The sequence below is a fragment of the Pelodiscus sinensis genome, chromosome 11 (assembly GCF_049634645.1).
Source record: "Pelodiscus sinensis isolate JC-2024 chromosome 11, ASM4963464v1, whole genome shotgun sequence".
In the NCBI taxonomy this organism is placed as follows: Eukaryota; Metazoa; Chordata; order Testudines; family Trionychidae; genus Pelodiscus; species Pelodiscus sinensis.
The window spans coordinates 12,887,265-12,901,185 of NC_134721.1; the positions used below are offsets into that span (position 1 = coordinate 12,887,265).

General features: G+C 40.4%; 1 protein-coding gene across 12 annotated transcripts in view; it reads left to right on the plus strand.

Annotated features, from left to right (window-relative positions):
- The window catches only part of CHL1 (cell adhesion molecule L1 like), a 217,993-nt gene that overhangs the window by 133,105 nt on the left and 70,967 nt on the right, over positions 1-13,921 (plus strand). For all 12 annotated transcript variants that reach the window (XM_075938657.1, XM_025184362.2, XM_075938665.1 and 9 more), the window contains 2 exons: positions 869-974; positions 3,411-3,601. In XM_075938657.1, the coding sequence (XP_075794772.1) occupies positions 869-974; positions 3,411-3,601 (297 nt within the window). The remainder of the gene's footprint in view (positions 1-868; positions 975-3,410; positions 3,602-13,921) is intronic.

Below are 13,921 nucleotides of genomic sequence, written 5' to 3' on the forward strand. Positions count from 1 at the left end.
CCCCGACCTGCGACGTGATCGGTTCCTGGGGAAGTGTTGCAAGTCAGGGGTGTCGTAACTTGAACCTGCATTTATGATAGGTGTCATACACTGTCATAAATGCGGACCGATGACATAAATCAGGGGGTTTCCATCCCTTCCACACTTACAGAAATGGCCATAAGTGCGGAGGATCGCAACTCGGGCCATTGTGAGGCGGGGGTTTCCTGTACAGACATGAGCATTAGAAAGTCAACCTCCCCTTTTTGCTACCTGTAGCATATGTTGGAAGAGACTGTGATCACTCTTGTGGCTTTATGAGCCAGAGCCATTCAGGGAAATGGAAGCAAAAACACCGGCTATATTGCAGCCTCTTGATGCATTATGATTTCAGACAGGAGAACAAGTTATGATGCCTTTGTGGGGTGAACGTAGGAATGGCGGAGCAGAATCTTTTCTGTTCATGCAGCTGCCATCACTGTTCTAAAGCAGTGTGAGCCAAAGCCCATTGATATCAATGAAAAAACATTGACTGACTCCAGTGGCCTTTGGATCACCCTCCAGGCAAGGATCAATGTATGAGGAGGGTAGGGCAAGAGCCATATTATTACTTCATTGGAATATACTTCCTATGTCTCCTGGAAGGCTTTAGTCAAGTGCCGCTAAACCTCTCTTTTGGTGCTCAGACTCCTGAAACATTCATTTCGCAATGTTGACAGTGTTTTCATCATCAGGAAAATATTTATAAAGACACTTCCAAAATGTTTGCAGGGATAATGTATTTGGGTCTGACAACCTTGACATCCTACTCATTATCCTTGTAAATAATCTGAACTCCACTTAGCTTTGTTTGACTAGCAGTTGATCTAATCAGATGTTCTCTGTTCAGTTGCACAGGTTCCAACAATTACAGAGCAGTCAAGGACCCTAGTTGCATACCCTTTTGATGAAGACTTTACAATGAAATGTGAAGCAAAAGGAAATCCACAACCCATGTAGGTGTTTCTTTAAACTAGAGGACTAATCAAAAGTTTGTTTTCTTTTCTACCTCTGTTAGCCGTTGTCTAAACATGGTTCTTACTTTGCAGGGAAAGGAAAAAAATGATGCATTCCAATGTGCTCATAACCTGGGGGAAAGGTTAAGTTTTGTATTCTCTGTTAGGCCACCCAACTTTTGTTGCTTGATCTCTTCCACTCACTCTATGAATGGAGATTAACATGACTTTTCTTGTTTTGAAAGGTTTTATTTCTCAGATTTTCCCCCACAGTTACATAAGGCTGATTCATCAGAATTACAAAAGATATGAGGAGTGTAATGGTGTAATGGAAGTCAAAGGGTACCAGTATCCACTTCCTTTTCACACTGCTTAGCCTCCTATCCCCAGTGAAAATACCAGACCCATTAAGTATCAAATGCTCACATTGAAAATGAATTTAATATTTTATATGTGCTTAATATCACAAAAGCTTTCTCAAATATAAGCACAGGATAATATTTTGCATCACTTATTTTAATATACATTTGTGGTTTTGGTAATATACTTTCTGAAGGTGTGTTCAATGTGGATTAAATTATTTATTCACTAGCTGTATGTGTGATTGTGACTGTAGAGTTTTGATATTCATTATTCCACAAAGCAAACCAAGTTTAAAATGTGGTGAATTTAATACAACTTTCATTTTAATATTAAAGAAGACACAGTCATTTTCAAGATGCTTCAGACTGGAGCTGTGCAGTTTGGTAACAACTTGTTCTCTTTCATTTTGTTACTGACTGAAAGGTCAGTGTGGGTTCACTGAAAAGTTTGCCAAGAGTTGCTAATCTTCTGAATAGGGCAGGTCGGAAAACTGAATACTCATTGAGAACATTTTTTTTCTCATTCTGAATTAAAGTAAAACGTCAACATTTCTCACAAGTTCAAATGAAAAAAAATTATTTGGGACGATCAAAACTTTTGTTTCAATAATGTCAAAACATAGTATATATAATATTATGTGTAGAGATGCATGTGTACACACAACTGCACATGTGCACACACATACACACACACACACACATATATTTAGAGATTTGTACTTTCTGTCTATGAGTCCATCTGTCTGCTGATCCATTTTTTTCAAGGACTTCTCCTAAACCATAAGAGCTAGGACCACCAAATGTGGTAGGCAGCTTCCTCTTATCCTAACTTAAAGCAAGGTCAGTGTTTCGTTGTATCAGAAAAATGAGATGTGCCTGGAATTTGGAAAGGGAGGGGCTGAGCGGAGGGACACCATACTTACTGTCAGCACTGGGAGTAGCGAGTGCAGGGAACAACTGTACTGCAGAGTGACCACTGGGGGCAGCCACATCACCATGGGAGTGGCCAGCTCGGGACACAGCGGGCCATCTTGCCTGCCACCAGCTGAGGTAAGTGGCCTGCCTGCCCCCAGTCTCTGCCCCTGAGCCTCAGCACTGGATCAGGGGAGAGGAGAGTCCCTGGGAGCCATCAGGAGGCCTGCCCATCCCTTTCATATTCCTCTCTGACCCTGGGCCAGGTTCCCCCTTCAGCCCTGGGCTAGGTCGGGGGCGCACTGGTGGGAGGCCTATGCAGGCCCTACGCCTGCCCTCAGGCTGGACCTGGGTAATGCAGGGTAAGATTTCTGATATTATATAAAAAATCAAAATGAAACTTTTTTTTATTTTGATACAATGTGGAAACTAAACACTTTTAACTTCAGTTAGTTCTTGACACTATTGAAACAAAACGAGAGATTCATCAGTTTCTTCAAAATGAACATGCTTATGCAGAATGTTTAGATTCCAATAAACTTCATTCTCCAATTAAAAAAACATTGCAATTAGGAAATTTTCAGCCAGCTTTACTTCTGAATGAATCTAGTCTAGTTTCAAGCCAATTTGAACTGAGTTATGAGTAAATAAAGTAGGTAAAACTTTATTTATTGAGCTTGTATCAAAATCTCACAAAAATTGAGCTTTTGTGTCAAAACCAAAGACCATTAGAAACATCTCATGTGTATGCTCCAAACTGAAGGAAACTCATTGGATGTAACTAAATTTTTCAAATGTACAAAAGCCACAACCAATGAAAGGATTTACTTGCATGAAGCCCTTCCAATAAACAGCACTAAGTTCTAATTCCCTTAATTGTGGCCAGCATTTTGAGACTGACTTTCATTTATTGTTTTCAGCACTGGATTAATATTTGGAGAGTAAGCCACTTATCTCAAAACAACGTGTTCAATACGAGACATATGCCCAATAGCTAATACTAGCTACATTTCTGTCGAGACCTGATCTGATACCATAAAAGTCAAAGGAATTTTGCCATTCCCTGTGATGAATCAGAAATGAGTCCTTGATTACTGTTATGTTTATACTACAGCACATTGTTTTCTAAGATCCTGTGTTTAATGTTTGTATTACCTTTCAGTTTTAACTGGACTAGAGATGAGAAACCATTCAATCTACTATCTGACCCCAGGATAATTACATTCAAAAATTCAGGAAACTTTGTGATCCAAAATCAGGGTATCATAGCTGATTTTCAAGGGAAATATCGTTGTTATGCTTCAAATGAACTGGGAACTGCCATGTCTGAAGAAATCGAACTCATAGTTCCAAGTAAGTTTCTCAAATGAAATTCTGTGTTTCTTTTTTGTTCATAGAATCATAGAACCATACAGCTGGAAGAGACCTCAGAAGGTCATCAAGTCCAGCCCCCTGCTCTAGGCAGGACCAATCCCAACTAAATCAACCCGGCCAGGGCTTTGTCAAGCTGAGACTTAAATACCTCTAGGGATGGAGACTCCACTACTTCCCTAGGTAACCCATTCCAGTGCTTCACTACCCTCCCAGTGAAATAGTTTTTCCTAATATCCAACCTGGATGTCTCCCACCACAACTTGAGACCATTGCTCCTTGTTCTGCCATCTGTCACTACTGAGAACAGCCTTTCTCCATCCTCTTTGGAACCTCACTTCAGGAAGATGAAGGCTGCTATCAAATCCCTCCTCACTCTTCGCTTGTGCAGACTAAACAGACCCAACTCCCTCAGCCTCTCCTCATAAGTCATATGCTCCAGCCCCCTAATCATTTTGGTTGCCCTCTGCTGGACCCTCTCCAATGCGTCCACATCCTTTTTGTAATGGGGGGCCCGGAACTGAACACAATACTACAGATGTGGCCTCACCAGAGCTGAATAAAGGGGCATAATGACATCTCTGGATCTGCTGACAATGCTCCTCTTAATGCAACCTAATATGCCATTAGCCTTCTTGGCTACAAGGGCACACTGTTGACTCATATCCAGCTTCTCATCCACTGTAACCCCCAGGTCCTTTTCTGCAGAACTACTACTTAGCTGGTTGGTCCCCAGCTTGTAACAATGCTTGGGATTCTTCTGTCCCAAGTGCAGGACTCTGCACTTGTCCTTGTTGAACCTCATCAGATTACTTGTGGCCCAATCCTCCAATTTGTCTAAGTCACTCTGGACCCTATCTCTTCCCTTAAGCGTATCTACCTCTCCCCCTAGCTTAGTGTCATCCGCAAACTTGCTGAGGGTGCAATCCATCCCCTCATCCAGGTCATTAATAAAGATATTGAACAAAACCGGTCCTAGAACTGAACCTTGGGGCATTCCGCTAGAAACCGACCGCCATCCTGACATCGAGCCATTCTTCCTTTGAGCACTACCTGCTGGGCCTGGCCTTCTAGTCATCTTTCTATCCATCTTACTGTCCATTTATCCAATCCACATTCCCTTAACCTGCTGGCAAGAATATTGTGGAAGACCGTATGAAAAGCCTTGCTAAAGTCAAGGTATATCACATCTGCTGACTTTCCCACGTCCACAGAGCCAGTTACCTCATCATAGAAGCTAATCAGATTGGTCAGGCATGACTTTCCCTTTGTGAATCCATGCTGACTATTCCTAATCACTTTCCTCTCTTCCAAGTGTCTCAAAATGGATTCCTTAAGGATCCCTTCAATGATTTTTCCAGGAACCGAGGTAAGACTAACCAGCCTATAGTTCCCTGGATCGTCCTTCTTCCCTTTTTTGAAGATGGACACTACATTTGCCTTTTTCCAATCATCCTGGATTTCTCCTGATCTCCACGACTTTTCAGAGATAATGGCCAAAGGCTCCTCAATGACATTTGCCAACTCCCTCAGTACCCTCGGATGCATTAAGTCCGGACCCATGGATTTGCGTACCTTTAGCTTTTCTAAATAGTTCCTAACCTGTTCTTTACTCACCAAGGGCTGTCCATCTTCATCCCATCTTGCATCACTCAGTGCATTAGTCTGGGAGCCAACCTTGTCCACGAATACAGAGACAAAGAAAGCATTGAGTACTTCAGCTTTCCCCACATCATCTGTCACTAGGTTACCTTCTTCATCCAATAGGGGCCGCACACCCTCTCTGATCACCTTCTTCTTGTTAACATGCCTGTAGAAATCTTTCTTGTTATCCTTCACATCCTTAACCAGTCGCAATTCCATTTGCACTTTCGCCTTCCTGATAACCCCCCGGCATTCTCGAGCTATACATTTAAACCCCTCCCTGGTCATTTGTCCAAGTTTCCACTTTTTGTAAGCTTCCTTTTTGTGCTTAAGTTCCCCAAGGATTTCCCCTGTAAGCCAATCTGTTCTCCTACCATGTTTGCCTCTCTTGCTATGCATCGGGATGGTTTCTTTCTGTGCCTTCAGTAAGGCTTCTTTAAAATACTGCCAGCTGTCCTGGACTCCTTTCCCCTTCATGTTAACATCCCAGGGGATTCTGCCCATCAGATCTCTGAGGGAGTCAAAATCTGCTTTTTTGAAGTCCAAGGTGTATATTTTACTACTCTCTTTTCTTCCTTTGGTCAGGATCCTGAAAAATTGATAAATTTGTTGATAAATTGCATAGTCTGTATGAAATATATTGAAAAGACCAAGTAATCAATGTCAGTCATGTTTATTAATATTGTACAGGAAAAAGAGTTGATATGATTCCAATCTCTAAAGAACAGTTGGCTATGCAGTGGTGTTCTATTCACCTAAAGCAGGTGTTAACATTTCAGCTAGCATTAGTTGTCACTAACAAGCCAGTTTGTACCACTTCTGTAACCTGTTCTGTTCCTTCCATATGTTTTTTGGGGGGTGGGGGGTGTTACTAACATTCCAGGTACTGATCCATGAAGGTCTTTCCCTAGCTTATACTAAGACATAGAACAAATGACACATTTCTTATCTGCTTGTGCCGGGCACTTACATGAGCAAATACAAGCTGCTATGTGATTCTTAGCATAAATGAACAGGATTTTGATATAGGCTAGGTTGGCTACATCACTTTTGAAATAATTTTGGTTAATGTTGTTGGTACTTTATTTGATTGATTTTTTTATAACCAGCAGATATTAGTCAAAATTGTAATGATGGGAGGGAGTATTTGATGCTATCTCAATATAAGAAAAGTGAAGGTTATGTCATATACTGCATGCTATTGTATGTATTTATTGTAGTGTGTTATGATGGTATCAGCCTAAAAAGTTGAAAGATATAGATATTTTCTGAATGACATATATTTTCCCTGGCATCCTTCATATGTCTTAGGGATCCCTGAGAAACCTTCAGGGTTTTTCTGCATTTAATCATAATATCCTTAAATCCTTGTGTATGAGAAATGACTATCTTTCTGGACAAGACTTCTGGTGGAGCTGTTTGCCACACTTGTGAGTCAATTTGACAGGCAGCTTGCAATGACATTGTAAAGTGGTAGTGGTGTCATATAATGTCAAGGCACCATCATGTTACAGCATAATGACAGTGTGCTAAACTGTGATCCCCTTGAGTTGTAATGTCCCGATGTGATGACTTTCCACGGGACTCAGAACTGATTTCAGACTTTTTGAATAGTGGGTCATCTAAAAAAAATCACAGCTATGATCTGGGAAGCCTGATGTGGGAGACCAGCATATTCCTAGCTACTTTGTAATCACTCCAATAAGTATGCAGCACTTCTGTTGCTCTCACTGACTCGCTCACTAAGTTTGCACCAGAGCAGTCTTAGCTGCTGTTTGCTTGGAATTAATCACCAAATCTGAGTAAACAGCATAGAAGTTCAAGACATTACTATCTGAGCCATGAACACCTTCTAAGTTTTTTATGACAAATGCTAAAGAACATCCCCCAAACACTTTTAAATTAAAGGGAACTAGGTAACATAGTTTTCCAGCTATATTAATTTTAAGAACATTTATTATTTACTGATACATGCAGAATATCATTCACCATGCTTTTTCTCTAAAGAATAAGTCAGCATGTTTTGTTTTTACTGGCATCCTCAGGAGAATTGAGTGTTTTGTGGCAGAAAATGATTTGCTCATTTTCTCTATTTCTCTATGGAGGCTATGAAAATAAATGCCACTCTAAAGCCTTTTCTTTTGCATTTTTCATAAAACTCATGGCAGGCATTTTGTTTTGTTTTGTATTTAAAACTGCGGTTGTACTCATTCAGTGCCACGAGTCATTGTACTTTGCATTCTAGAGCTTCCTCTTATCAAAGGATGCCAAAGCACTTGACAGATGCCAAAGCCCATGGGTCCCTTCCTCTGTACCAAGGAACAGCTCCTGGAAAGTTTTCTAAGGGTGGTCATAAATAAGGAAAACCCTGGTAACGGGGCAGTATTGGAGCTGTTTAGTCACAGAAGAGAGAAAAGTCTGGGAAGGGGCCCCAGAGCTAGGACAGAGAATCCAAATAAATTGATTTTTGTTGGTGCACTTTGCACAGGGGAAGAGCCTCTCGATCTTTGCTCTGAATGGACAAAATATTTTTCTTTCTCTCTATCTTGATCTTTATCTATCTTTCATTTATGCTGCTGCCCTTAATACCAGAGCACCTTCTGCATTAAATTAGAAGCATCAGTGAAGTCTATGGTGGAGTCTGTAGAACGTCTTCCTTTTCAGGAAGATTCTTTCCTGATAGAATATTCTGAAATTAAATACTCCACAAGAGGAATCTCCCAGGATCTTCCTGTCTATTGACCAGCTTTTTATGGATGTCTTGAGAGGTGTGCTGTATATACTAGCTAGCCAGATAAGCCTCATGACACCACCTGGCCACAAAGGTCAGGTGTGTATATATAGGAATTGCAAGCTGCCTGAAAGGATGTAACTCATCAGCAGTGCACAACAGTTTGACAGGAGCTTGTGTTTTCAGTTGAATTGAACTGAATGATCCAGTCATTACTGGAGGGGACACAATAGTTGTTTAATGTCATCCAGCAATTTTAGACAAGGTGAAAAAGAGCAACATTGCCATTCAAAGCTCTAGACAGAACATAATTTATTAGCTTTGAAATCTGGCTAGGGCACTGGTGTTGGCACCACTACTCACAAGAAAAGTGCTGGGAGCCTTTAATTTTCCAAACTGGTCAGGACCTCAGTTTTATGTCCCTTCTACAGTATGTGACCTTCAGTAATAAAAAGTCTTCTGATATTTTGATGATCCATTGATTCCAAAAGTAGAACTACTTAAATAAACAAAATCATAAAACTTTCCTTAGTCGATGCCTGTTTATTGAATTTTTTGAGCCTGAGTAGAGGCAGGGCATGTTATTTATCAGCCACTGTACTATTGAACCTAGAGATCTGTTAGTTTAGTTATTTAATGTGCCCAGTGCTAAAAGGAGAAATTGTATTAGGACTAGAAATTTAAACCTTGTTTACAATTGATCAAAAGGTAACACTGCCTCTTTGATTTACAAGATTTATTTACAGTATCTTTATTACTTTCCTTAATTTCTTAAAATTACAGGAGGAAAGTACACCATGAAAATAAATTGACCAAAAAATAAATTCACTGAGAGTGTATTACATTATTGATTGCAAAGTCCACTTGGAAAAGGAAGCTTTATCTGATATCTGAAAAGGCACATAGATGTGCATACTCTATTCTGTGGTAAAGACGCTAAAATAATTTTTGAATTGGTTTAAACTAATAGCTAGCTTTGAAGCACTTTACAAAGGTTGATGAGCAATATTATCCCCATTTTACAGATGAGAAAACAGAGTGGCTAAGTGATGGAGCAAAACCACACAGCAGGTTGTACACAAGCTAGGAACAGAACACAGTCCAGTGCCCTATCTGATTTGTCACCCAGTTTACCAATCAGTTCATTGTGATTATTCTGACCATCCAAGTCATTTATGGGGATAAAAGTCCTTGGGAATGGGTTGTAGAGAAAATTTTCAATGTAGGGCAAGGACTGGCATCTATCCCATAGCAAGATGCCTTACTAAACTGACAGACAACCATTACATTATTCAGTTTAAAGTGGCAATTAGAAACCATTCCATAAATAAGCAGAATCATCCTTTGTAAACATTTCAAAGACAGACTAGAATGAGAATTACTAACTTCAAGCTGGACAAGCCAGAAGTGAAATGGATACACTGAGACAGATTCCATCCTATGCTTAGTGCAGGACAGGTAGAAGGATGTTGTAAGTACCATTTGTGTGACTCTGGTTTGCTGGCCAATGGATTGATCCCTGGCATATAGAAAATCAGCCTTATGGTGGCTCTGCTTACTGCTGGTTATCAGTGGCCAAGGAGAGTTCTGGGGACTGGAGATTGTCAGGAAATAGAGATCACTTGGCCATGGTCCTCTGAGCCATTCTTATTCAAGACTGGGCAACAACAGTTTGTGTGTACTCTGTCTTGCTAGTTTGGTGCAAAGTAGGTATAAATCTACTGGAGTCAGCCAATGTATTAGTTCTTCTATGCAGGTTTATGAGTCAGCCAATGAATGATTCCTTCTGTGTAAGGAATATATACATTCCTATACCCGCATAGAAGGGTGGTTCCTCCATTGGCTGAATTGCATCTGAGAATCTCTTCACAGCATGCTCCACTTAGGAAGGAACAATCAGTTCCATACATACAAGATGGGAAGTGACTGTCTAGGAAGGAGCATGGCAGAAAGGGATCTAGGGGTCATAGTGGACCACAAGTTGAATATGAGTCAACAGTGTGATGCTGTTGCAAAAAAAGCAAATATGATTCTAGGTTGTATCAACAGGTGTGTTGTAAGCAAAACTCGTGAAGTCATTCTGCCGCTCTACTCTGCACTAGTTAGGCCTCAGCTGGAGTACTGTGTCCAGTTCTGGGCGCCACATTTCAAGAAAGATGTGGAGAAATTGGAAAGGGTACAGAGAAGAGCGACAAGAATGATTAAAGGTCTAGAGAACATGACCTATGAAGCCAGGCTTCATGAACTGGGCTTGTTTAGTTTGGAAAAAAGAAGATTAAGGGGGGACATGATAGCGGTTTTCAAATATCTGAAAGGGTGTCACAAGGAGGAAGGAGAAAATTTGTTCCTCTTGGTTTCTGAAGACAGGACAAGGAGTAATGGGCTTAAAGTGCAGCAGGGAAGGTTTAGATTGGACATTAGGAAAAAATTCCTAACTGTCAGGGTGGTCAAATATTGGAATGAATTGCCAAGGGAGGTGGTGGAATCTCCCTCTCTGGAGATATTTAAGAACAGGTTAGATAGACATCTGTCAGGGATGGTGTAGACGGAGCTTGGTCCTGCCTTGAGGGCGGGGGGCTGGACTTGATGACCTCTCGAGGTCCCTTCCAGTCCTATGATTTTATGATTCTATGATTCTATGCTTTCCTAGCACAGCTTCCCAATGCTAGCTTCCTCCACTCCACACAGGCTTCAAATCTAAAAACCAAGCAATGAGACTAATTCTCTTCCACTTTACACTGGTGTAAATCCACAAAGTTAATGGAGTTACAACCATGTAAAACCAGTGAGAGTAGATTATGCAAATGAAGTGCTGATTAGCATTTTGTTGTGCTTCATTTGCATAATCTATTCCGAGCTGGTTTTGCACAAGAACAAGCAGGGTAGCCATTTCCTTTTTGTGCAAAAACCTCTTGTGCAAAAACAGCTTGGAATAGATTATGCAAATTAAGTGCGACAAAATGCTAATCAGTGCTTCATTTGCATATCTTGGCCTGCAAAAGCTGGCAGTGTAGACATAGCCTGAGGATTTGTCTACACCATAGAGTGTATGTCAGTATAGTGATGCCTGCATAGCTCCTAGTTTAGACACAGCTCACACCAACAGGACTGGTGTGTGTGTGTGTGTGTGTGTGTGTGTGTGTGTGTGTGTGTGTGTGTGTGTGTGTTGGAACACCACAATTCTGTATAGCATTAGCTATGTTGACAGAAGCATTGTTCTGACAAAATAACTGCTCCATTGCTGGGGATTTTGTCAGCATAGATATATCGCTGGGGGAGAAGGTGGATGTTTCACACTCCTTACTGAAAAAATGTTGTTGTAAGTGTGAGTAAATCTAGACTAATCCCACTAAAAACTGGAGTTTAGTGAAGTGACCTATGTCACTTCAGGGGTTTTTTTAATCAGTGAACTGATTGTGGCCTGCTGCTTATACTAAAAAAAAAAAGTAATTACATAATTCCCACTTCCTCCTTATTTTTTCATTGTGATTTTGAATTTTCTGTAAATAGGAAAATAGGAGAAGGGATTCCCAAATATTTGTTGAATTTTTTCCTCTCCTCTGCACCTTTTTTCAGTGGTGTTTTAAAATATTTTACTCTAATCTTGAGTTAATTCATTTAACTATAATCTTTCCAGTAGTGTTTGGTCATTAAATTGTAAGCCACTTTAAGGATTGGATAAACCCAGGTTCACAACAGTATGAGGGCATCTGTCACTCCTTAGGTCAACATCAGTCACAAGTTGAGAACTTGGGCACAAGCCAACATCATTTTTATCTTTATGTGGCCCATAGTTTAATGACACTGTGGTATTAGAGAACACCAGTTATTACTGTGGCAGGAGTTAAAATGTGGTGCAAGGAACCTTTCTTAAGACTGTTCTATGTATGTAATATATCACAGTGAGCTTGGGGAAATGTCTCCATAACAGGCAGAATGCTATGGGACATTTTTCATCTTGTGACTCCTTTTTTACTCCCTGTCAATATATTGTCTATGCCTAGATAGAATCCATCTGCTGGCATTTCAACAGGTCATTTTGAAGCCCTTATATAAGCTTGTTCTTCCCTTGTGTAATGAAAATATGAGATGGAATACCTTGAACTATGAAGATTTTCTGGTCCTTCTCTTTATGGCCGAATGTGGGGAGTTACATGTAAGATTGACGTGACCTTTTTGGAGGATGTCATGGCAATTAGATGAATTGATTTCAAATGTCACATTGTCCACATGCTGTATGAATCACTCCATGCAATTTCAAAACCTGCCATCAAACAGTACATCTTGTACAGAACTTGGTACCATGTATCAATTAAACTCAATTATTATAGATTCTGTGATCAGCCACAAATTAGTAGCAATTGCTTACATAATACTCAAGACGTAACATGATGGATAATGGAAAAAAAGGTTACATACATATATGCACTTATGAGCAATATCACAGCTAGTGATAACGTTATGCTTATGATAATGTTATGCACTGAGTACTGTTGGCTGCATAGATCACAAAGCTGGTTGGGTTGATGGGTGCATTGAGCACCTTCTGTTCAGGCTAAATGTGAGAACCATTCAATACCATGATATACCAATAACTGAAATAATGGAAACCAATGCTATGGGTCTTGTACCACCATAGCAATCCCAGGGTGTGGTCTGGCTATGCTGATTAAAGCTGAAAACAAACACAGGGACAGGACAGTGATAGGTAGGGGTGTGCACATGTGCAGTCACCAGAAAGAAAAAAAAACTCATAAGTGTGACCGTGAAGAACAGATAAAAGAGTTTCTAAGTTAAGAGCTGGCTGAAAACGACTTACAATTGCAATCAGAGAACTAACTCCTATTGTTTTCTTCTTGTGTCTGGATTGCATCAAAGAAATAACTGGCTATAAACAGTTTCTCTTGATTAAAAACAACCCACAGTGTCACAAATGTGAGAAGTGACTTGGGTCAGAAAGGGGTAACAATTATTAGCGTCCTTGGATTTTTAATAGCTCCCTTTTCACAGAATGTAAGAAAATTTTGCCTTCCAAATGAGAAGACAGATTGTGCCTCAGCAAGAGAATCAATTGGAAGCTTACCTAAATTTCGATTTCATATGCTTGCCTGACAGGTTGGCTCAAGCACTGGAATTGTGACAGGGTGTACCTGGCAGGACTTGAGTAGTGAGGAAGCTATTGGTTGTTCTGTAGTATTCCCTCTGTTGTCCCTTGTGCTGTGGGTGAGATTCATGGGATCACCATTTTACTGCTTATTATGGACCCCTACTCTACTTATTAACTGGAGATTTTAAAAATTGCGTATCTCTCTTTCCAGATAAGACTGGTATAAATGTTCATGAACCATGGTAGGCATGAGAACTTTCCTTCCATTTTGTCTTGTACTGTAGAGTAATATCTTCCCTTAGGCCAGTGTAATATCTTCCCTTACACAGTTCTTACTTAAGTAATCAACATCATGTTGCAATTGTTTGAAACAGATAATCCACTGTCAGGGAAAAAAAGAGCCACAAGATGAAAAATTGCCCACCTGCATTCTGCCTGTTATGGAGACATTTCCCAAAGCTCACTAGCTAGTGTCACACAAGAAGGAAATGTAAGAAGAAACTGAAACTCAGAAAAACTTCTCATAGTCACAATATGCCACATCTACTGGCAGACATGTTGGGATGGGCACATAATATGCCCCCTTCTCTCTCCTAATTCCTCCCCAGCTACCTACTCACAGTGGAGCAGGAGGTATGAGGCACTCAGCCCGTTTTTCCCTCTGCACCCAAGCTTAAGATGCAAGTTGCTTCCCTATGCAACTACACAACCACAATCTCAATCTCGCTCTCAATATGTGTATGCAAAATCCTCCATAATCCTTCAGTTCCTCAACTCCTACATTAAGGGCCAGTTTATCAGCTGGTGTAAATCACCACAG